Here is a 26,203-nt window from a genome sequence, read left to right on the forward strand (position 1 = left end):
CATCAGGATGAGAGGAACCTGAGTTCCATTTCGACTGATCACTTAAAGTAGTAGGATAGGTAAAGAAAAAAAAAAGTGGTTAAGGTAGCATATGGGATACTTGCCATTAGTAGAGCAGCAATGTGGGTGGCATGGTGACACAGTGGTTAGCACTGTTGCCTCACAGCATCAGAGACCCGGGTTCAATTCCCGCCAGTCAGGCGACTCTCTGTGTGGAGTATGCACATTCTCCCCGTGTCTGTGTGGGTTTCCTCCCACAGTCCAAAAATGTGCAGGTCAGGTGAATTGGCCATGCTAAATTGCCTGTAGTGTTAGGTGAGGGGGTAAGTGTAGGGGAATGGGTCTGGGTGGGTTGCGCTTCGGTGGGTCAGTGTGGACTTGTTGGGGTGAAGGGCCTGTTTCCACACTAAGCAATCTAATCACTTTTAAGAGCAGTGAGTTATACAAGAATTGTATAAACATTATCCTTATGATAGGAGGAAGGTGATTGCACTGGTGAGAGTGCAGAGGAGATGTACTAGGCTGTTGCCTGGGCTGGAGGATTTTATGATGAAATTATTGGAGACACTGGGGTTGTTTTTCTTAGAACAGAGGAGACTGAGGGGGACACAACTGAGACATATAAAATTATGAGGTACATGGACAGATGTTTTCCCCCTTAATGAAGGGATCAAGGACGACGACACTGTTTTAAAAGGTAAGGACAGAGGGCTTACAGGAAATGGGAGGAAAAAAACCCTTTTCACCCAAAGGGTGATAGGGACAGAAAACCTCTTAACAATTACTACTTGCAATGCCAAGGCCAAGTGGTGGAAAATGGGATTAGAGTAGTTCAATGGCTTTTTGTGACTGGGGCGGCTTTTATCTGTATCCCACTTCCCCTATCACCTCTCTCCCCACACCTAACCTCCTTATTGAATTTCCCCCAAAAGGTGCTCAATTGCTGCACCTCCCCCTCCAGGGTAAACCCAGGAAAGATGTTCCCAAATGACTAGGAAGTCTAGAACCAGGCATCATAGTCTAAAAGATATACAGTAGGCTATTTACAACTACATTGAGGAGAAATATCTTCACCCAGAGAGAGTGTTGAGTCTGTGGAATTCTCTGTCACAGAAAGCAGTTGAGGCCAAAACATTGAATGTTTTCAAGAATGTGTTAGATATAGTTCTTAATGCTGAGGGGATCAAAGTTCATGGGGAGAAAGCACAACCAGGGGACTGGTCAACCAATGATGGAAGAAGGCTTGAAGGGTTGAATGACCAACTCTAACTTTCTGTCTCACCATATACTCTGCCTATACCTGGTCGACATGGTGTGCACTCGGTTGCTGCAGTCGTCAGGGCTTCCTCTCCACCAGGGCACTTCGTACACTTGTTGCATTGAGTTGAGCTGAAAAGAAAAGAACATTTTACACACTCTAACCTAGCATTAGGCTTCAATCACAAAAGGACAGCACCTACAGAGTTAAACAATGTAGGCACAGTTGACTCTGCAGAGTCAGATTAGTGGAATAAAAAGAAGTGGAATCTTGGCCTACAATACTATTCACATTTCGATATTATCTCTCACGTGGATCGTGCCTCAGCTGGCTTTAATAGTAGATAGAGCAAAGCAAAGGGGAGTGGTGAAGAACAGGGGTTAGGTCAATTAAGATAAAAGCATAATCAAAACAGGAGGGTTGCAGGAGATAAAGGTAATCTATCTGGCTTTATCAAAATCATGCAGAGTCAAAAGGGAGCTGGAAGGAAAGCCAAGAAGCAGCTGTTTCAAAGATTGGAAGGTGGTTGGAGCCTGGAAAAAACCACAGCAAGATGTGGCAAGCTCACAAAGATCTGTAAGTGTAGCCGAGAATTTCAGTCAACTCTCTTCAGCACATTGAGGCAGCTCACAAACGGGAACAGTGAGGTGTTCTGATGCTTCTCAAGTGCCATTAGGGGACACGGTAGCACAGTGGTCACATGGTCACAGATCGAGTGATCCAGAAACCAGGCTAATATTTGGGGGACATCCAAATATGGGAGCAGGCCATTCAGCCCAGTGTATTATGAGTGGTAGGGCAAGCTCAATCATGGCTGATTAAACACTTAAATATCTTTTACCCATCCCATCACCATAGCCCTGTATGCCACTGGTAATCAGAAATCTGTTAATCGCTCACTTAAATACACAGCCCTCGATGGTACAGAATTCCAAAATTCACAGTCAACTGAGGGAAAAGAAACCTAATCCTGGACCCAAGTGACATCCCCTCCAATTTAGCAATTGTGCCCCTGGTTCTAGACTCCCTAGCTAGGGCAGACACCTTTCTTGCATATATTCCATCTATCCCTTTACATATTTTGCAAGTTTCAACAAGATCACCTCTCCGTCTTCTGAGCTCTAAAGAACACAGACTCAGTTTGCGCAAGGACAGCCCCACCATCGTGGGAAGTAATCCGATGAACCTTCGTTGCATTCCCTCTATAGCAATATCATCTTTCTGGAGAGGAGACCAAAACTGCACACATTACTGTCCAGGTACTGTCTAACCTCCTATACAATTGAAGCAAGACTTCACTACTCAAATCCTCTTGTGACAAAGGCTACCATCCCGTTAGGCTTCAGCTTAGTAGTGAAGGCCCATTGTGTTGTTGGGGAGCTACTGGCATGCATTGAGGATTGGCTGTCTGACAGAAGGCAGAGACTTGGGATAAAAGGTTCTTTATCGGAATGGCAGCTAGTGACAAGTGGTGTTCTGCAGGGTTCAGTGTTGAGGCCGCAGCTGTTCAATTTATTAATGATCTGGATGAGGGTACTGGGGCATTCTGGCGAAGTTTGCCGATGATACGATGTTAGGTGGACAGGCAGGTAGCACTGAGGAGGTAGGGAGGCTGCAGAAAGATTTAAATAGTTTAGCAGCATGGTCCAGGAAATAGCTGATGAAATTTAACATGAGCAAATGTGAGGTCTTGCACTTAGGGAAAAAGAAGACAGGCATGGACTATTTTCTAAATGGTGAGAAAATTCATAAAGCCAAAAGTATAAAAGGGATCTGGGAGTGCTAGTCCAGAATTCTCTAAAGGTTGACATGCAGGTTGAGTCTGTTAAGAAAGTAATTGTAATGTCATTTATCTCAAGAGGGTTGGAATATAAAAGCAGCTACTGAGACTTTATGAAAGGTCTGGTTAGGCCCCGTTTAGAATACAGTGTCCAATTTTGGGCCCCGCACCTCAAGGAGGACATACTGGCAGTGGAGCATGTCCAGCAGAGATTCACACAGATGATCCCTGGAATGGTAGGTCTAACATACCATGAACAGCTGAGGATCCTGGGATTGTGTTAATTAAAATAGAAGGTTCTAATAGAAACTTACAAGATAATGCATGTCTTAGAAACATTGGATGCTGGGAATTTGTTTCCATTAGGCAGGGAGTCTAGAACCCATGGGCACAGCCTTAGAATTAGAGGGGGTCAATTTAGAATGGAAATGAGGAGACATTTCTTCAGCCAGAGAGTGGTGGGTCTGTGGAAATCATTGTCATGGAGCAGAGACTGATAAATTCTTGATCTCGCTAAGAATTAAGGGCTGCAGGGAGAGTGCGGGTAATTGGAGTTGAAATGCTCATCAGCTATGATTAAATAGAGTGGACCCGATGGGCAGAATGGCCTTACTGCCAGTCCTATATCTTATGGTCTTAATACCTTGCTGCACTCTCATGTGCCTTCAGTGACTTACTGTCGATAGTCCTTTTGTGCAACTCCACTTTCAAACATCTGGCCACTTAAGGAACAACCTGCACGCTTATTATTCCACCCAAAAAATAGATAATCTCGCATTTTCGCCCATTATATTCCATTGACCGTGTTCTTGCTGGTGTATTCAGTAAGGCTATCTGAACACTCCTGTTGAAGCGGGGGGGGGGGGGGGGAGGCAGAAGAGAGGAAATTTTACGCCAGTTAACCTGACCTCAAAGTCCACTGCGCAGAATGAGATTGTGGAGTATTTGGAATTATATGGTAAAGTAAGGTTAAGTCGGCATAGCAAGTTAGAGAAAGGACAGCCAGTGGATGTGATCTATTTAGATTTCCTGAAGGCCTTTGTCAAAGTGCCACATAGGAGGCTGCTAAATAAAATAAGAGCCCATGGTGTTAGGGACAAGATAGTGGCATGGAAAGAGGATTGGACAACTGGCAGAAGTGGGGATTAAATGGTCTTTTTCAGAATGGTAACTGGCAATGTGGAGTTCCACATGGGGTCAGTATTGGGACTACAACTGCTCATGTCATACATTAATGATCTGGATGAAGGAATTGAAAGCATTATTTTGAACAAAAATAGAAATTGCAGGAAAGGCTCAGTAGGTCTAGCAATATTTGTGGAGAGAGGTCAAAGTTAATGTTTCAGGTTCTGAGCAAGTGTCCAGTGATGCTGCCAGACCGGCTGAGCCTTTCCAGCAATTTGTCTTCCAGAATCCTCAGTTCTTTCAGTTTTGAAGTTAGCATTGTTGCTACATTTATTGATGATACAAAGATAGGTGGAAGGACAGGTATGTGTTAACGAAGCAGGAGGCTGCAGAAGGACTTGGACATGCTAGGACAGTGGATAAAGAAAGGGCAGATGGAATACAATGAGGGAAAGTGGGAGATTCTGTGCTTTGGGAGTCCTAGTTCAGAATTTGCTTAGTGTTAATACATGGGTTCACTTGGCAGTTAGGAAGGCAAATGCCTTCATTTCAAGAGGGCTAGAATACAACAGCAGAGATGTACTGCTAAGGACATACGAGGCTCTGGTACGAGCCTAATTCGGCTCCTATAATCTTAAGGTCTAAAACACAAGAATTCCCACCAGGACATAAATGGATCATCTGAGATCGCCAAGGAGCAAGACAGGAACTTTCAATACTTCACAGAGCCATCTCTGTCTCAGTTTTAGATGCTGTTTGGGCTAAAAGGATGCTGAGTGCACTGAATCCACTAAAGATACATCAGGTGAAAGGAGATTGAAGTTTGCACAGCTCTACCGCCAAGTGAGAGGAGATCAGCTGACTTAGCACATCAGGAATTCACAAATTAGCAGCTCTACTGACATGATTCTACAGATACGCACACCGGAAGTACTTACTTGCAAAATAATCCTTGAGAACAGGACTCACAGCCAGTAGCATTCATCTCTGAAAAGTAACCTATGAAGCAAGGTGATATTTTAGTGCATTTTCTGAATATGTCCAATTGGATGCAATAGGCTCATGGCCATGGAGATACATTCCAATTAGAAAGGACATCATCTAACCAACAAGTCCAATGTGACACTGGACTAAAAATTTATCGTGTACCATAGTAGTGATACCCAGCTAAAAAGCATTCCCACGATGATTGCTCTGGGCAACTTTACATGGCAGTAATGCTAACAGCCTTATTCATTTGACATAACCCTTTGTCAGGAAGGAGTCTCATCTGAAGAGAATCGATGGCTGTGGAGCCAACAGTGCCCCTGATAATGGCGGCTGGGGCTGGGATTCACAAGCATTTCCGAGTGAGGAAGAGCGGAGGCAGCTCTGCGGTCAAGGGTCTCTGAAAGGTAAGTGGGCTCAGGAGAGAAAGGAGCTTCAAATGCAGCCTCCTTTCCCCACCGAACCAACCATATACTTTGAAGTCACTTCCTGCACAGCCATGTCTGCCCTCTCCCCACGCTCCTAAATGGGTAAATTGCCAATGACAGCAGCACAAGACCCTTCAATAACCATTAATGGTCCACTCAAGGGCCAACTGGTCTATGGGCAGGCAGGCAGACCACCACATACCTCCACCTGCCCTGTAAATGTTCAGACTGGTCAGTGAAATGGTCACCCGTTAGATTTTATCTGTCCACCTTCAAATCTACTGGCGGTAGGGGAATATAAAATTCTCTTCCGGTTCATCACTTCAATAAAACCATCCAGACTGCAGGAGGACAAGTGTGTCTGCTTCAATCATTGGCCAAAGATGAAACTTAATGCAGGGGACGTCAAGTGATAGACTTGCCTTCAGGATGGGGGAATGGGAGGGCAAAAAAAGAGAGAGTCATTACAAATAAACAGGATCATTTTAGAAGAGATGTAGAGGGGGAAAAAATAAATCAAATCCAAAGGGTTTGCAGGACAAGACAGTAAGGCAGCTTTTAAAAAAAGAAAAATCAGATGGGACCCTGTGGTTATAAAAACACAGGCACATAATGGATATTATGTATGCTAAATGAGATACTAATCCCCAGGGGATTTAAAACATTACCATCTCAGATAAGGGATCAGCCATTTAGAATGGATAGACAATATTCTCTCATTCAGAGAGGTTGTGAAACTTGGAATCTACATTATATTCTGGAATGTGATTGATGAACATATTTTGGAGAGTGAGGGAATCAAGGGCTTCATGCATAAAGGGGGAAAGGGCCGTTGGGAGTTCAGCCATGATATAACTGAAAGCGGCAGAGCAGACTTGATTGGCTGCAGAGACAAAAGAATTTTTCTTAAACCAGAAAGGATTCATGGGTTATTTATTGTTACACACAAAAAAACGGAGTTTTAATAAACATGGTCAAGAGGAATTGACTGTGCTGGAAGGAAGACTGGTGACCTTAGTTTAAAAAAGGTGAAAATCAGGAGAATTTTTAATTTAAACAAAACTTTATAATCTGGTATATACTGTCCAGGCAGCATCCAAGGAGCAGGAGAATCGACGTTTCGGGCATGAGCCCGTCTTCATGCCCAAAACGTTGATTCTCCTGTTCCTTGGATGCTGCCTGACCTGCAGCACTTTTCCAGCAACACATTTTCAGCTCGGATCTCCAGCATCTGCAGTCCTCACTTTCTCCTATATGCAAACCTTTTTGAACAGTATAAGCAAATTCAATATAACCTTCCAAAGGGAAGTGGGTTTTCAGATCTAAGGCAAATTGGTTAAAAAGCAGGAGAGTAGAAAGATAGAAATCCTTCAAAAGTGTTGGTGTGAAGGACCAACTAGAGTCAGAGAGGTGTACAGCAAAGAAACAGACACCTCAGTCCGAATTGTCTATACAGACCAGATATCCTAAATAAATCTAATTCCATTTGCCGGCACTTGGCCCATAACCCTCTAAACCCTTCCTTTCATATATCCATCCAGGCGCCTTTTAAATGCTGTAATTGTACCACCCTCCACCAGATCCTCTGGCAGTTCATTCCATACACACACCACGCTCTGTGTGAAACCATTGCCCCTAAGGTCCCTTTTAAATTTTTTCCCCTCTCACCTTAAATGTATGCATTCTAGTTTTAGACTCTCCCACCCTAGGGAAAATACTTGCCCCTCTCCATGTCTCTCATGCTTTTATAAACCTCTATAAGGTCACCTCTCAGTCAATAGAAATAGGTGTAGGAGTAGGCCATTCCGCCCTTCGAGCCTGCACCACCATTCAATATGATCATGGCTGATCATTCTTAATCAGTATCCTGCTGCTGCCTTATCTCCATTACCCTTGATTCCACTATCCTTGAGAGCTCTATCCAACTCTTTCTTAAATGAACCCAGAGACTGGGCCTCCACCGCCCTCTGGGGCAGAGCCACCACTCTCTGGGTGAAGACATTTCTCCTCATCTCTGTCCTAAATGGTCTACCCCGTATTTTTAAGCTGTGTCCTCTGGTTCAGCACTCACCCATCAGCGGAAACATGTTTCCTGCCTCCAGACTGCCCAATCCTTTCATAATCTTATATGTCTCAATCAGATCCCCTCGCAGTCTTCTAAACTCAAGGGTATACAAGCCCAGTCGCTCCAGTCTGTCTTTCAGCGTAAGATAATCCCACCATTCCAGGAATTGACCTTGTGAACCTACGTTGCACTCCCTCAATGGCCAGAATGTCTTTCCTCAAATTTGGAGACCAGAACTGCACACAATACTCCAGGTGTGGTCTCACCAGGGCCCTGTACAGCTGCAGAAGAATCTCTTTGCTTCTATACTCAATCCCTCTTGTTATGAAGGCCAGCATGCTATTAGCCTTCTTCACTACCTGCTGTACCTGCATGCTTACCTTCATTGACTTGTGTACAAGAATGCCCAGATCTCTCTGTACTGCCCCTTTACCTAAATTGATTCCATTTTAGGTAGTAATCTGCCTTCCTATTCTTGCCACCAAAATGGATAACAATACATTTATCCACATTAAACTGCATCTGCCATGCAGCTGACCACTCACCTAACCTGTCCAGGTCACCCTGTAATCTCCTAACATCCTCGTCACATTTCACCCTGCCACCCAGCTTAGTATCATCAGCAAATCTGCTAATGTTATTACTAATACCATCTTCTACCTCATTAATATCGGGCGGCACGGTGGCACAGTGGTTAGCACTGCTGCCTCACAGCGCCTGAAGACCCGGGTTCAATTCCCGACTCAGGCGACTGACTGTGTGGAGTTTGCACGTTCTCCCCGTGTCTGCGTGGGTTTCCTCCGGGTGCTCCGGTTTCCTCCCACAGTCCAAAGATGTGCGGGTCAGGTGAATTGGCCATGCTAAATTGCCCGTAGTGTTAGGTAAGGGGTATGTAGGGGTATGGGTGGGTTTCGCTTCGGCGGGTCGGTGTGGACTTGTTGGGCTGAAGGGCCTGTTTCCACACTGTAAGTCTAATCTAAATCTAATATATATATATTGTAAAAAGCTGCGGTCCCAGTACTGATCCCTGCGGTACCCCACTGGTCACTGCCTGCCATTCCGAAATGGAGCAGTTTATCACTACTTTGTTTCCTATCAGCCAACCAACTTTCAATCCAAGTTAGTACTTTGCCCCAATACCAGGCGCCCTAATTTTGCTCACTAACCTCCTATGTGGGACTTTATCAAAAGCTTTCTGAAAGTCCAGGTACACTATATCTACTGGATCTCCTTCGTCCATCTTCAGAGTTACATCCTCAAAAAATTCCAAAAAATTAGTTAAGCATGATTTCCCCTTCATAAATCCATGCTGACTCTGACCTATCCTGTTACTACTATCCAGATGTGTCCTAGTTTCATCCTTTATTACAGACTCCAGCATCTTTCACACCACTGAGGTCAGACTAACTGGTCTATAATTTCCTGCTTTCTCTCTCCCACCTTTCTTAAAAAGTGGTACAAATTAGCCACCCTCCAATCCGCAGGAACTGATCCCGAATCTAGCGAACTCTGGAAAATAATCACCAACGCATCCACGATTTGTCAAGCCACCTCCTTCAGTACCCTGGGATGTAGACCATCAGGCCCCGGGGACTTATCAGCCTTCAGATCTAACAGTCTCTCCAACACTAATTCCTGGCAAATATAAATTCCCTTCAGTTCAGGTCCTTCAGCCACTGTTACCTCAGGGAGATTGCTTGTGACTTCCCCAGTGGTAACAGATCTGAAGTACGAATTCAATTCTTCTGCCATTTCTTTGTTCCCTCTAATATATTCCCCTGTTTCTGTCTTCAAGGGCCAAATTTTAGTCTTAACCATTTTTTTGCCTTTCACATACCTAAAAAAACTTTTACTATCCTCCTTTATATTATTGGCCAGTTTACCTTCACCAACACTCCAGGGAAAACAGCCCCAGCCTACTCAGCCTCTCCCTATAGCTCAAATTCTCCGACTCAGGCAACATCCTTGTAAATACTTTCTGAACCCTTTCAAATTTCACAATATCTTTCCTATAACAGGGAGACAGAATTGAATGTAGTATTCTAAAAGTGGCCTAACCAATATCCTATACCACCACAACACGACCTCTCAACTCTCATACTCAATGCACTGACCAATAAAGGAAAGCATACCAAACGTCTTCTTCACTATCCTATATAACCGCGACTCCACTCTCAAGAAACTATGAACTTGCATTCTAAGGTCTCTTTGTTCTGCAACACAAAATGCAGCATGTCACATTTGTCTAAATTAAACTCCATCTGCCATTTCTCAGCCCACTGGCCCATCTGATCAAGATCCCACTGTACCCAGAGGTAACCGTCTTCACTGTGCACTAGTCATCTGCAAACTTATTAACTATATCACATCTAAATCATTTATATAAATGATGAAAAGCAGTGGACCCAGCACCAACCCTTGTGGCGCACTATTGGTCACTGGCCTCCAGTCTGAAAATGATTTTGATTTCTGTATGATTCTATGAATTAACAAAAAACCTGATTGCACATTTAAATCAAACAGACTGAATAGATCGTTTTGTCGCAGATGTCCATCTGTGTCTCAGCTTCAAATATTTATACAGCAATGGCTCAAAAAACTCTCAGTGGAGATGGATCTAAAAAAGGATATTAAAATTCCCCAAAATTCAGGTTCTTAAGAAATAGATTTTCCACTCTTTTCCTTTGGGTTGAAGATGATGCAAAACATCTGCTTTGAAAAAGAGAGTAAACATCTATTTCAAAATTCGGCTTTGCTGCACATGTCAGCTGAGGTTAAGTTTAAATCTATGATATTGTGGTTCGCCTCACATGAAATATAAATGGAAGAAGCAAGAAGAAAATAGCAATATTTCTGCATTGCAAAACCAATATATCCCAATCCTTATTGAGCTCCAGCATAGCAGCAATAATGCATTCCTACCTGGAAGGCAGGGTCTGCACAATTTTGAACCCGTTTCATTGGCATAAAACCCAGATTCACAGGATTGACATTCTGTACTCCCTGTGGAACTGCAAGGATAGATATCAAATTATTACATTAGAACTTAAAAGTATTGAGAAAAAAAAACATTCAAAAGGCTACACAATTGTGAAGATCTGTCTCGCACTTGATTAATAATTTATTACACAACAATATAAACCATGTTTTAAATTCACTTTACCACTATAAGGATCCTTCCCTCCTATGTCTGTAGACAGCCCATAGCAGTTTTTCATTGGTTGATAAAGAAAGTTTCAAAAGATAGATTCTTGATCAGTCAGAAACCAAGGGTTACAGGGAAAGGGTAGGAAAGCGGATGCGAGGAATGTTGGATCAGCAATGATCCTATATCATGGTGGAGCAGGTTAGAGAGGCCAGATGACCCGCTCCTATTGCATGTGGTCTCAAACAAAAACAAACAAATGGACTGTAAAAGTTGAACACAGTCTTTCTTTATCCTTCTGTCTCTACATTCTATGTTTTGGTTTATTTCTCTGTTTTAAGATGGCGTTGGAGAATGCTGTTAGCACACATCATTCCCTGTATTTTGTAACAAAACACACGTCAATAAACCAAATCAATCAATCTAGCAGATCGGAATTTGAACTCAGGAAATGAGAGGCAACAGATCAATGTTTTTCTTTACTTCAGCTATCTACAATGCATCATTCATGATGGCTGGCCACAAAAATTTACCTCAACATTAAAGAAAAAGTTTGCCTTACAGCTAATTACTTTGTAATAACATTCATAACACTGCCATCTATAAATCAACAGTCTCAGAGGTTTTATTTGTTTATCAGGCATGTGGAACAGTGGCACATATTTAATATTCATCCCATGCCCCCAGTGTGATCCGGGACCTCTACATGCAACACTGGAGGGGGTTAGATTGACTGATAATAGCATTTCTTCAAAATCAAATATCCATAATGAAAGCATCTTTTATACTATCTGACAAAGGCTCAAATTAACACATTAGACATGGTGGAAACCACTTTTACAGTAGACATACAAATACAAAATCTTAGTGGGAGGCAGCACTTTTCCCTTTTATTAATTCCTCAGTTGACAGCATGGATATCAATGATGGAACGATGACTGGCAACTAGTAACTCAAAAGGTCAAGCTGCTGTCAGATCAAGATCCAATTAAAAGGCCATCATTGTGATGGAATTTGGCTGAGTGAGGACTAGACTAATAAGCTCAAGTTTATGGTGCACTGAAAATGGAAGGCCAGCTAGGTTTTAAAATAGCTGAAAGGTGTGTTTCTGGAAAAGCGCAGCAGGTCAGGCAGCATCCAAGGAGCAGGAGAATCGACGTTTCGGGCATAAACCCTTCTTCATTCCTGAAGGACTTATGCCCGAAATGTCGATTCTCCTGCTCCTTGGATGCTACCTGACCTGCTGCACTTTTCCAGAAACACATTTTTCAGCTCTGATCTCCAGCATCTGCAGTCCTCACTTTCTCCTAGGTTTTAAAATAGTTGACTTTGGAAGCAAAGGCATAGGCAAGGTTTCCTCAGCAGATTACAGCAAAAATCACAGACTATATCATCCAGGTATGGGGTTCAAGTCCTCCTTTTTGATTAACTCGTGATGGGACCTAATAATGTCTAGTAAGATGACTAAAATGTTTATTATGAACGACTGAGTCCCTCAGATTTCAGTACATACATGACTACAAGACATTTGTGAAAATGGTATTCAATACAAGAGTTGGGGTGGTGAAGACTACTTTTTGGATTACGTTCAAATCCCTAAAGCTGCCATGACTAATTTGATTTCAGACAAATTCACATTCCAGCATCAAGTTTTATGTGAATTGGATCATAGCCAATCACTTCTAGTTTCAGTCTTGCGAATGCCCATTAAACATGGCATGGCATGTCCCAGAGTCACCGTAGAGATGTATTGGATGGAAAAACACAAGAATCATTGTGTCTGTGATTTGAGATTATGAACACCTTCAGTAAACCAAAGGCTTTCCACCAAAAGGTTTACAATAGTTTATCCAATACTTCAGTTGGTAAAGGCAGAATGGAGAGTGAATGAGTCCAATAGAATCTCCTTCAGTTCCTGATCTGCACAAGAGCTGGTTGATCTCAAATGAGGTAATGGCATGAGTTGTGATCTGGATACATTTCTATTATGTTTTCATCAGGGGATGTTTGACCATCTCCTTAACTCTTCAGCAATTCTAGTATCTCTCAAATGTCTCATCATCAATTTAGTTGTTCTGTTCCAAGGTTCAAATATTTTTCCTGATATCCATTTATAGACAGATAAGCAACCAATTCAATCATTTCTCCTTTTTCCATTTTCCCCAACCCGTCTCAGTCTATGGCCAACTTGGTAGTTGGCTGATCATCTGTTGCTGAAAGCCTCAATTGTTTTGCTAACTGGAAATTCATCAGCTGTTCTCATAACTTATAATCCTCACAAATAAATGACTGCACCACACTCCTTCAACCAATTATGATCAATTGAGTGAGTTAGCACAGTCTCATTACCACTGGGAAGGATGGTTAAACATGGGGGAGGGATGGAGTTCAGCTACATTGTCCCTCTGGTCAAAGAGCCCAACGCACTATAGGGCCACATGTGATGAGGTGGGGGGTCACTGTCAATGGGGTCAGAGGGAGATTTTTGGTATAACTGTTGGTTTTTCTCCATGTACTTACTTTGTATAAGTACCTTTTGAACAAGGCAAACATGTCATCTGTCCAGTCCGAGACTGGTAGTAACCCTGTGGACAGCTCAGACAGTCTTCTGGAGCAAGGCAGAAGCCGTCAGAACAACAGGAGCAGTTCAAGGACCCTTAAAAATGGACACAAGTATAGTTAGTCACTTAAATATCCATCACGTTTTACTTGAAATAAAAAGACTACTTAGTATCAATAATACAGCCAGCATGTTAGTAAAACTTAGTTAACACTGGAAGTTATCAAATGCAAAATAGTTTGGCAAATAAGTGTTCCCACAATCTCAAACATTTATCAAATTCCTGCTAAAGTATGATCTAATTGATTGACAGAACAGGTCTGAGGCATTGAATCACCTCCTCCTACTAGGAGCTACACACTGGCTCAGTGATTAGCACTGCTGCCTCATAGTGCCAGGGAAGGGCCTGAAGAAGGGCTCATGCCCAAAATGTCGATTCTCCTGCTCCTTGGATGCTGCCTGGCCTGCTGTGTTTTTCCAGCACCACATTTTTCAACTCTGATCTCCAGCATCTGCAGTCCTCACTTCCTCATAGTGCCAGGGACCCTGGTTTGATTTCACCTTCAGGTGACATTTTGTGGGGAGTTCGTACATTCCTCCAGTGTCTGCGTGGGTCACCTCTAGGTGCTTTGGTTTCCTCCCACAGTCCAAAAGACATGCAGGTTAGTTGGATCGGCCATGCTAAATTACTCCATAGTATCCAGGGACGTGAAGGCTAGGCAGATTAGCCACGGGGAACAACACAAGGCTAAGTCTGGATGGGATGCTCTTCGGAGGATCGGTGTAGATTTGCTGGGTCAAATGGTCCGTTTTCACACTGTAGGGATTCAGTGAAGCTCCTGATTTTATGTTCCTAGATCAGAGGTTTCGTTTGGCTCAGGCAAAAGGTTTTACAGGCAAAAAACAAAAAAAACTTGCTGAAGAACCCCAGCAAGTCTGGCAGCAGCTGTGGAGAAAGAAACAGAATTAACATGGAGTCTGACAGGACTCTTCTTTAGAATGGATTTCACAGGATTAAATTTCCATAGTTTGCCAACTTGCCATTAGGATGGCTGTAAACAAAGTAGAGTTGTCCATTCCGGCAGACCTGAAATATGCTGACTGAAGCAACAAAGCACATGCCATGTTGAATGAGAAAAGAGTTAAATGACAGAACAGGCTGGAATGAAGCATGTTGTTAAACTGGAAAGGGAGCAAAACAAATTTACAGAGACTGGAAGGTTTGAGTCTTAAGGGTTTAGATTGGGACTTTTTTCCCCCTGGAGTGTAGAAGGTAAGGGGTTGCCTTCTACAGGCTTCATGAGGGATATGGACAGGTTGAATAATCAAGGTCTTTTCTCCAGAGTTAGGGGGATCCAAAATTAGAGGGCATACGTTTAAGGTGACGGAGAAAGATTTAAACAAGGACCTGAGGGGCAACTTCAAGCAGAGGGTGGTGCACATATGGAACAAGCTGCCAGGAGAAGTGGTAGAAATGGATATAATTACAACATTTAAGGGGCATTTGGACAGGCCCATGAATAGGAATGGTTTAACGAGATATGGGCCAAACACAGACAAATGGAACTAATTCAGTTTAGGAAACCTGATGGGCATGGATGAGTTGGGTCGAAGACCCTATTTCTGTGCTGCATGACTCCATAATAAAAACGTTCTCTCTGGGTGCTCCAGTTTCATCCCACAGTCCAAAAACGTCAGGTCAGGTGGATTGTCTATGCTAAATTGCCCATCATGTCCAGAGATTGTGCAGGCTGGGTGGATCAGCCATGGGAATGCAGGGGTTACAGGGTTTGGGTGGGATTTTCTTCAGAATTGGTGCACACTCGATGGGCCAAATAGCTGCCTTCCAGACTGGAGGGATTGAAAAAGCATGGTTTTAAGTATACTGTTGCTTTAAACTTGGGCAAAACTGAGTAACAATGGAATTACTAAAAAGGTACTTGCCATTATTTGAGAAATACCCCGCAGAACACACAGCACAATTAGAAGTGTTCAAAGCTGTACAATTTGAAATTCCTGATGTGACAGCCCCTGGTACGTCAGTTGATGTGATGACAATTCTCTGTGTCAGGCTGGTGGTGACGGTGAAGCCATTAAGTGAGTCAGTTACCCGTGCAGAAGCAAGTGCAGCCATAGGGCCAACTGATGGAGTGCTGACCTGACCAAGCACTAGGCCTAAAATCAGAAACATAAGCTGTGACTGGAACAAACAGTTAAAAATAAAAACTGAATAATGCCGTGTGCAGAATAAATGTAAATCACAAGCCATTGTATTCAAATACACTGACAGCAGAAACAAAACTCCCAAAAATTAAAGATTCTATTGTCTAAAAATTAGACCACAAGTAATTTAGTCTCAAAGAAAGGTCTGAAAACAGCTGGGACTTCAGGCAAAAGTGAACTCTGGGATATTACAGCCTAATAATGCAATGGCAGAAAAGGCCATTAGCTCTCACTTTTAATTCAAGTTTAGATCCGGCTGGTGAGACAGTAATTCTGGGACTTCATTTCGCAAACATTGTATAAAACGAAATAAAACTGCCAATGTGTTGCTGATACAAAAAGAATAGAGCAGTAGACATCAGCTCCCATACAAATGTTCAATCACTGGAGGCATATGTGGAGGGAAACAATGGTAGCAGCAGGGCCATTGAGTGTGAGGACTACTGCCTCACAGCTACGGGTTTGCATATTCTCCACGTGTCTACATGGGCTCTCTGGGTGCTCCAGTTTCATCTCACAGTCCAAAAACGTCAGGTCAGGTGGATTGTCTATGCTAAATTGCCCATCATGTCCAGAGATTGTGCCGGCTGGGTGGATCAGCCATGGGAATGCAGGGGTTACAGGGTTTGGGTGGGATTTTCTTCAGAATTGGTGCATACTCGATGGGCCAAATAGCTGCCTTCCAGACTGTAGGGATTCTGTGATTTAACCTGATCAATACTGACCCAAAACTCCAGGGCATGATATAGACTGAACATGCTATAGAAATGTACAAGGAAACAGACCATTCAGTCTAACTCGTCCACACCGACCAGACTTCCTAAATAAATCTAGTCGTTTTTGCCAGCAGTTAGCCCATATCGCTCTAAACCCCTCCTATTCATATACCCATCCAGATGCCTTTTAAAAGTACTAGCCTCCACCACTTCCTCTGACAGCTCATTCCATACACGCACCACCCTCTGCATAAAAAAGCTGCCCCTTAGGTCTCTTTTATATTTTTCCTCTCTTACATCAAATCTATGTCTTCTAGTTCCGGACTCTCCCTCTCCAGGGAAAAGACCTTGTCCATTTATTATCCGTGTCCCTTATGGTTTTGTAAACCTCTATAAAGGTCACCCATCAGTCTCCGATGCTCCAGGTTAAATAACCCCAGCCTGTTCAGCCTCTCACTGTAGCTCAGATCCTCTAACCCTGGCAACATCTTTGCAAATCTTTTCTGAACCCTTTCAGGTTTCACAACATCTTTCCGATAGGAAGGAGACCAGAATTGCATGCAATATTCCAACAGTGGCCTAACCAATGTCCTGTACAGCCACAACATGACCTCCCAACTCCTGTACTCAATACTTTGACCAATAAAGGAAAGCATATCAAATGCCTTCTTCATTTTCCTCTCTACCTGTGACTTCACTTTCAAAGAGCTACGAACCTGCACTCCAAGGTCTCTTTGTTCAGCAACACTCCCTAGGACCTTACCATGAAGTGTATAAGTCCTGCTAAGATTTGCTTTCCCAAAATGCAGCACCTCGCATTTATCCGTATTAAACTCCATCTGCCACTTTTCAGCCTATTGGCCCATCCGGTCAAGATCCTGTTGTAATCGGAAGTAACCCTCTTCGCTGTCCACTACACCTCAACTTTTGGTGTCATCTGCAAACTTACTAACTGTACCTCTTATGCTCGCATCCAAATCATTTACGTAAATGACAAAAAGTAGAGGGCCCAGCACTGATGCTTGTGGCACTCCACTGGTCACAGGCCTCTAGTCTGAAAAACAACTCTCCACCACCACCCTCTGTCTTCCACCTTTGAGCCAGTTCTGTATCCAAATGGCTAGTTCTCCCTGTATTCCATGAGATCTAATCTTGCTAATCAGTCTCCTATGGGGAACCTTGTTGAACACCTTACTGAAGTCCATATGGATCACATCTACTTCTTCAAAAAACTCAGTCAAGTTAGTGAGACATGATTTCCACACACCAAACCATGCTGACTATCCCTAATCAGTCTTTGCCTTTCCAAATACATGTAAATCCTGTCCCTCAGGATTCCCTCCAACAATTTGCCTACCACTGATGTCAGGCTCACCTGTCTATCAATCCCTGGCTTTTCCTTACCACCTTTCTTAAATAGTGGTACCACATTAGCGAACCTCTAAGTTTTCTGGCATCTCACGCGCAACTATTGATGATACAAATAACTCAATAAGGGGCCCAGTAACCACTTCCCTAGCTTCCCAGAGTGTTGTCAGGTATACCTGATCAGGTCCTACCTTAAAATGCATAAAGGTGATTAAGATGTCCAGCACCACCACCTCTGTTAATTTTTCAAAACGTCACCATTTATTTTCCCACGATACCCTTCTCCACAGTAAACCTGATGCAAAATACTCATTTAGTATCTCCCCCATCTCGTTCGGTTTCACACGCAAGCTGCCTTGCTGATATTTAAGCAGCCTTATTATCCCCCTAGTTACCCTTTTGTCTTTAATGTATTTGTGGCATCTCTTTGGATTCTCCTTAACCCTATTTGCCAATGTTATCTCATGTCCCTACTGCTTTTATACTCTTCTAGGGAATCACTCAATCTCTGCTGTCTCTACCTGACATATGCTTCCTTCTTATTCTGGACAAAAACCTCAAATTTCACTAGTCCTCCAGCACTCCCTACACCTCCCAGCCTTGTCCTTCACCCTAACAGGAACCATCTCTGGACTACGATGGTTAAATTCTACCACCTTTCAAGATGACAGACGCCTTACTAAACAAAAAAGGTACACAGGGGAGTGCTCTATCACCTTATTTGAAATGTCTCTCTCTCTCACATACTTTGCATGACCCCACTGCAGCAATACATGCAGCTTTCACAAGACGGATGTTCTGCCCGACATGTAGATGGAAGAGTTGACAAAGCAGCCTCACTGGCAGTTTCTCAAGGACAATGTGGAAGAACAATAAATGCTGGTACATCCAGCAAAGTACACAGCCTCTGAAATTAACTTTTAAAAAAATATCATTCAGAAGTGTTAGAGTTCTCACTTGATTTTCATCATTTTTATTCTTTTAATCAATTTTGGCTTTCGGTGTTGTGAACTGGAATTTGAGAGCTGGAATGATTTGTGGACCTCAGGAAACAGCTTGTGGTAAAAAGAACAGAACAGACCAAACAAGCTTTTGTTGTTGGAGAGACCAGGGCTAGAGGTTAATTGCAGATCGAGTTTTGATCAAAAAGATTCCACAACACAGCAATCTCAGGAAGAGCATGTTGTTTAAAATAGGACTTCAAAAAGGTTGTAATATCTGGATTATTATCTGAGTCATGATCACATTGATAAAAGAGATAAGAAAATTTGGGAAGTAAACACATGGCTAAACGTGTGGTATGAGAAAGACAGGTTCCATTCTGTGGGCTACTGGCCAGTGACGAGTGGAGCCCAACAGGCGTCAGTGTTGGGACCACAGCTATTCATGCTCTACATTAATGATGTGGACAAAGGAACTGAGGGCCTTGTTGCTAAATTTCCAAATGACACAGATAGCGGAAGGGACAGGAAGCATTGAGGGGGCTGCAGAAGGACTGGCTCGGAAAAAAGCGGCAGATGAAATTCAACATGGGAAAGTGTGACATTATGCATTCTGATAAAGAATATTTTCTAAATGGGAAGGATTTCAGAAATCTGAAGCCCAAACGGACTTTGGAGTTGTAGTTCAAGACCTTTATTTAAAGTTAACATGTAGGTTCAGTTGGTAGTCAGGAAGGCAATTGCAATTAGCATTCATTTCAAGAGGGCGAGACTACAAAAGTAGAGATGTGCTGCTGAAGCCGAATAAAGCTCAGGTCAGATTACACTTGGAATACTGCGAACAGTCTTGGGCCTCGTATCTTTGGAAGGATCTGCTCGTTTTGAAGGGTTTCCAGAGGAGGTTTACAAGAAAGATCCTGGGAATGAAGTGCTTGTCATATAAGGGGTGGTTAACAACTCTGGGTGTGTATTTGATTGAATTTGGAAGGATGAATGGAGGATCTGATTAAAACTTTTAGAATTCCGAAAGGCCTGGATAGAGTGGACATGGAGAAGATGTTCCCATTAGACAAATTAGGACCGGAAGGCACAGAGAAGGGATGACCCTTTAAAGCTGAAATGAGGAGGAATTTCTTCAACCAGATGGCGAATATTTAGAATGATGCTTCCACAACCTTCTGTAGCAAAGTCATTGAGTCTACATAAGACAGTGATAGATAGACTCTTAATTAGTAAGGGAATCAGGCTTGTGGGGAGAAGGCAGGAGAATGGGGTTGAGAAACGTATCAGCCATGATTAAATGGCAGAACAGACCTGATGGGCTGAATGGCCTAATTGTCATCTTATATCTTATGGTTATCTTGTGGTATCTAATAGCAGAAGTTGGCAGTTAACATCAATGCCTAGGAATTAGAGTATCTTCCAGACTTGCTAGAACTATGTTGAAACATATGGCAGTTGCTGAATGGTAACTGAAGGAAGAATTGATCAGTCTATCACAGCGAAACCAGAATTGATGTTCTCTGGAGCAATATTTTCCATGAGATACAGTGTTTTTGTTTGGCTGCTGCTGAGACAGCATAAAGATTTGGAAGGTCTCTGCCTAATATGCTACACCAGCTTTCTGAAGCTCAGTAGAAAACTGCATTAAAAATATTGCTGCCTCTGCCTGAGTGAACCCTGATCAACATTTCAAAAAAGTGATATTGGAGGTCGCATCTATGCTGGTGAAACAATGCACCTTGAAAGTCATTGATGTAATATGGCCAGATTTGTTATTTTCTCTTAATTCTTTAACTGTATTTGTCGGTCTTTTCTGTGGGCTGAAAACAAACGTGTCAGGTTCAAAGCATAAACATTAATCAGCTTACCTGGTTTAATTTTTCATCTAGTAAAGAGATCATGTATTTAATAGATATGTCTCTTGAGAAACCATTCACAACCCCTCAGATACTGAAGCAGTCAGTCAATGTTTAAATGTAACATGTGGACAATCGCAGGCTTGGGCTGACAAATGGCAAGTAACATTCCCACCACACAAATGCCAGGCAATGACCGTCACCAGAAAGAGATAATCTAACCACTGACTCTTGACATTCAATGGTGTTTCCATCACTGAATCACCCACTATCACCATCCTGGGGCTTACCATTGACGTGAAACTCAACTCACCACATAATCACAATGATTACAAGAACAGGTCAGAGACTAGGAATACTGTGGCGAGTAACTCACCTCCTGATGCCTCAAAGCCTGTCCAGCATGTCCAAGGTGTAAGTCAGGAGTGTGATGGAATACTCGCCACTTTCTTGGATGTGTGCAGCTCCAAGAAAACTCCAGAAGAGTAACACTATCCAGGACAAAGCAGCCTGCTTGATTGGAAGTGCATCCACTCCCTCCACCACCAATGCTCAGAAGCACCAGTGTGTACCATTTACAAGATGCACTACAAAAGTTCACCAAAGCTCCTCAAACAGCACCTTCCAAATCCATGAGCACTTCCATCTAGAAAGACAAGGGCAGCAGATACTTGGGAAGAACACTACCTTCAAAAGTTCATCTCCAAGCCATTCACTATCCTGACCTGGAAATATACCGCTGTTCCTTCAGTATCTCGGCTTCAAAATCCTGGAATTCCCTCCCTAATGGCATTGTGGGTTGACCCCCATCATGTGAACTGCAGTGGTTCAAGAAGGCAGTTCACCACTACCTTCAAGGGCGACTGGGATGGCCAATAAGGCTGGTCAGCCAGCAACGCCCCTATCCCACAAGTTGCTGAGAAACAATTATTCACAAAACCTAATGACTGGTCAGGAACCATTAGATTAATCCTTGGTATTTTTGATAGCTTAATATTACTTGGGTTGTTAAAGGCACATCTGTGTCATTACAGGTGGCAAACATGCACGGATGACTGGTCAGCAGACATTTCATTACAGTAATTAAGGGATTGAATGATATTCACCTCATCTACATCATGAAAATATCAATGCTTTCAATTTAACCACACTGCAGCAGACCAGAAGAAATTTAGCCTCTATTCAAGTGAGCACAGTGCCAGACACGGTTAAAACTAACAGCATCCTTACACTGTGGCTTCTTTTTCATTTCCCAATTGTTTAAAATCACAGCACAAAACAAAATCATGAGTTACATCAAAAATCAGTATAAAAATTGGAGCTACAGGACTGATACTTTGTGCTCAAATTGCCATAAAAATCAATAATGAAAGCAGCATCCTTTCACAGGATGCTCTATTTGGTAGTAAACAATACGCTAATACAATGCTCAGAGGAAAGACAGGATGAGAAAGCACACCACTCATTAGCAATCTATTTGTGAATTGCAGCAAGAACAGGCCACGAGGATGGTTGGTGCAAGAAATTAAAAGGTTGGCACAGCTGCAATAAAAGTTCTTCTTTCGGTCAAGGTTAAAGAAAGGACATAACCCTTCATGTGTATTTAAAAAAAAACACATGACAAACAGGTCAAATTCAGCCTCGTCAATCCTGTAAATTCCACATTAACTATGAGCTAGTACCAAAACTGGGAGAACTGTTGCTCAGACTCACTAAACAACAGCCCCAGTTACACTCTCGGGACCGTAATAGAGCACAATGTCCCAGACATTTATACTGCTCAGGGTATGTCACCGAAACATGGACAATAGGAGGTAGGTCACCCGGCCCTTTGAACCCACTCCGTCATTCTATACAATCACAGTTGATCATCCAATTCAATACCCCGTTCCCATTTTCTCCCCGTACCTTTGATCACTTTAGCACCAAATAATGCCAAACCCCTTCTTAAAAACAGTGCTTTGCTCTTAACCACTTTCTGTGGCAGAGAATTCCATAGGTTCATCATTCTCTTCATGACAAAATATCTCAGCATTTGAGTTCTAAAATGACCTACCCCATATTTTAGACTGTGGCCCCCAGTTTTAGACTGCCTGATCATCGGGAACATCCTGTTTACCCTGCCCAGTCCTATTAGAACTTCACAGCTTTCAATGAGACACCCCCACTATTGGTCTGCTATCTTTTTGCTCCCCATTATAACTTGCCTGTTTCCAACTGTCAGGGACCTACATTTGTTTTCATTAACCTGCTTTCTCCTTTCCCAATGGAAAGGCCCAGAGGTGGCACCATAGTGGGATTGATTTGTCTTTGAAATCCTCAACATTGATGACGTATAGAATAAGATTAAATACAGATAAAGAAACTTCCTGCTGATGAATCAGTGCTCATCCATGTTGAGCAACACTTGGAGGAAATAACAAGAATGGTGAGGCACAATGGGTGATGATCCTCAATGACTAACACAAAGACAAGTTCTAGCAAGGGGATAAGGAAACTGTGATTTAACAGCAAAGTTAAGGATAACAACAAATTGAAAGAAAAAAAAACATACTATGTGGCAAGACTGGGTGGTCAGAGGATTAAAAGAAGTTTTGAAAACCAAACAATGATCAAAGAATAAAAAAAGTGAACTTTGAAGGTACATTTGCAAGTAATAACAAGATAAACAGCATGGCGAAAACACAAAAATATCCAACGGGCAGAGGGAGGAGAGAAAAAGCACTAGAGAAAAGAATGGAGCTGAAAATGGATAAGTCTCCCAGATCGGACTGGAGCCATCTTAGTATATTAAAGGAAGTAGCTACAGCAATATTGGGTACACTGGCAGTAATCATCCAAGAATCCGCAGATCCTAGAGAAGTCCCAGAGTATTTGAAATATGCCAATGCAACTCTAAGTTACAAAGGGAAGGAGACAATAAAAAGGCTAACTAAAGGCTGGTTAACTTAACGGTTTCCTAATATCAGACATTACAGACTACCATAAAGAACGCAAAAGCAGAGCATTTAGAAATAAACGATACCATCAAGCTAAGTCAGCAGTGGCTTCAGAAAGGGGAAATCTTGCCTAACAAATGAATGAAAATTCCCTGAAGAGGTAAAAGCTGGTTAGATGAAGGGAAAGTAGTAGATGCAACATATTTGGATTTCCAGGTGTTTCCAGCAGAGGAGAGTTTGGGACACTTGTGCAGAAATCACAAAACGTTAGTATCCAAGCTCAGCGGGTAATAGGGAAGAGAAGTGGCCTAATGTAGGGCACTTTTAAGATAAGAGCCTGGTAACACATTAATCAACATGGAGAGAGGACTGACTAACTAATAGAAGACAGAACGTTGGGCTAAGAGACATTTTCAGAACAGTGACCTGTAACTAATGGTGTACCACTGGAACAATGGTTGGGCCAAAATTATTTACAATACATGTTAATGACTTGGATGAGAAAATGATTGTGTTGAAGCCAAGTATGCAAATGACAAGTAGTTAGAAAGGCAAGTGATGAGGATAACAGAGTCGACAGTGATAACAGAGATGCCTAAGCCAAAATTGGCAGATGGAATAAAATATAGGAAAGTCTGCGGTTATGTATTTTGACAGGAAGAATAGAGGAGCTGAATCTTAATGATTAAATAAGAGAAGACTGCCAAAAGCTACAGCAGAGGAGAGTTTGAGACACTTGCTCATAAATCACAAAAAATTTAGCATCCAAGCACAGTGGGTAATAGGGAAGGCAAATGGAATGTTGGTCTTTATGTCAAAGGGAATCGAGTATAAAAATAGAGACATCTCGCTAAAACTATACAAGACTATAAGACCACCCTAGAATACGGTGAACCATTTTGGATCTCTTATAAGAACAAGGAGGAGTAGGCCATTCAGCCCCTCGAGCCTGCTCCGCCATTTTAAACGATCATGGGTGATCTGATGTCGGGCTCAATTCCACTTTCCTCTTCCCCATAACCCTTTGGCCTATTACTCATTGAAATTCTGTCTGTCTATCCCCTTATCTTTATTCGGTGTCCACTGCACTCTCGGGTAGTGAATTTCAGATTCAAGATCTTTTGAGAGAAGTAATTCTTGCTCATCTCAGTTTTAGAATCATACATAAAACTATGACCTCTCGTTGCCCCATGACAGGAAACATCCACTTTATGTTTCCTTTATTAAACTCTTTTAGCATGTTTTATACCTCAATTAGATCATTTATCCTTCTAAACTCTAATGTGTGGGGGGCCTAAACTACTCATTCTCTCCTCATAAAACAAGTCTTTAATCTCTGGAATGAATCAAAGTGAACTTTCTCTAAATTGCCTCCAATACAATTATTTTTTAAAAAATGTAAAGGGACCAAACCTCCACTCCAGTGTGGATCACTAACGTCTTGTACAATTGCAACAATTCCTTTTTTTTAAAAATGCCATTCCTTTAAAAATAAATGTCAAAGTTCCATTTGCCCTCACTACCTGATGTATACTGACTTTCTGCAATTCATGCACTAGGACACCCAAATCCCTCTGTACTGAAGTATTTTGCATCTTCTCTCCATTTAGATAAGTTGCTTTACTTGTCCACATCAAACTTGCTAAATTGCTAAGTAACAGGGGCTCTGATGACCAAACTCTATGGCACCTGACTATTACAGCTTGTCAACCAGTAAAAAATTAACTCTCTACTTTATGTTTATTAGCCAAACCCTTATCCAAAAGAATATATTACCCCTAAACCTGTGTGATCTTGCCTTGTGTATTAACCTTTCATGTGGCACCTCATCAAATGCCTTCTGGAAATCCAGATATACATCTGCAGGACACCCCATTATCCACTTCACTTGTCACATCTTCAAAAGTAGAGAAAGTAGCTTCCTCCACCACCAAATCCAAGCCACCTGACACCTCATCTTCCACCTTGGGACCCTCCAACTACACAGCATCAATGTCAATTTCACCATTTCTTCATCTCTCCCTCCCCACGCCCCCCCCCCCCACTTCATCCCAGATCTAACCCTCCAACTCAGTACCATCCTCTTGAACTGTCCTATTTGTCTACTTCACCCTCACTATCACCATCACCTCCCCACCTCCATCTACCTATCGCCTTCCCAGCTACCTTGCACCCCCTCTCTCAGCCCCTTCCCCTCCACCAACATTTCCGATGACAGGCTTATGCCTGAAACATCGACTCTCTAGCTCCTCAGATGCTGCCTGACCTGCTATGCTTTTCCAACACCACACTTTTCGATCCCGATATCTTCAAAGTAGTCCAGCAAGTTTGTCAAATATTTTAGCCTCCAAAATAAAAACACAATTCATCAGAGTCAGCGTGGCTAACTTTTCAAGTGTACCATTCCTAAATCCTTAGGATGCTCTTGTGATACAGTGGTAGTGTTCCTGCCTTTGAGCCAGGAGGGCTGGGTTCAAGTCACACCTTTTCCAGAGAGGTGTAATAACGTCAGTGAACAGGTTGATTAGAAAATAGGTTACGACAAACATAATAACAGATTCTAATAATTTCAGATAAGGATATTAAATTAGTGGGGTTTTTTTCCAATCCATTGGGGCCTTTCCATATTATAATCAATGCATCCACTATCTAGCTTCCATTTCCTTTAAAACACAAGGTTGTAGGCCTTTAGACCCTGGAGACTTGTTAGCCTTTAGTTCAGGCAGTTTGCTCATCGGTATTTCGATCACTGGGTGGAGAGAAAGTGCTAAGGTCCTCCTTTTCTAGAAATCTCTGCAAAACCTGTTAC

General features: G+C 42.5%; 1 protein-coding gene across 3 annotated transcripts in view; it reads right to left on the minus strand.

Annotated features, from left to right (window-relative positions):
* The window catches only part of si:dkey-21a6.5 (sushi, von Willebrand factor type A, EGF and pentraxin domain-containing protein 1), a 47,159-nt gene that overhangs the window by 11,490 nt on the left and 9,466 nt on the right, over positions 1 to 26,203 (minus strand). For 2 of the 3 annotated variants that reach the window (XM_060828771.1, XM_060828781.1), the window contains exons 2-6: positions 15,293 to 15,523; positions 13,309 to 13,444; positions 10,566 to 10,654; positions 5,102 to 5,162; positions 1,301 to 1,389 (exon numbers count right to left, since the gene is read on the minus strand). In XM_060828771.1, coding sequence (XP_060684754.1) covers positions 1,301 to 1,389; positions 5,102 to 5,162; positions 10,566 to 10,654; positions 13,309 to 13,444; positions 15,293 to 15,523 — 606 coding nt within the window. The remainder of the gene's footprint in view (positions 1 to 1,300; positions 1,390 to 5,101; positions 5,163 to 10,565; positions 10,655 to 13,308; positions 13,445 to 15,292; positions 15,524 to 26,203) is intronic. The other variant, XM_060828791.1, reaches the window with a different exon arrangement.

Source organism: Hemiscyllium ocellatum, chromosome 1, assembly GCF_020745735.1.
Source record: "Hemiscyllium ocellatum isolate sHemOce1 chromosome 1, sHemOce1.pat.X.cur, whole genome shotgun sequence".
Classification (NCBI taxonomy): domain Eukaryota; kingdom Metazoa; phylum Chordata; class Chondrichthyes; order Orectolobiformes; family Hemiscylliidae; genus Hemiscyllium; species Hemiscyllium ocellatum.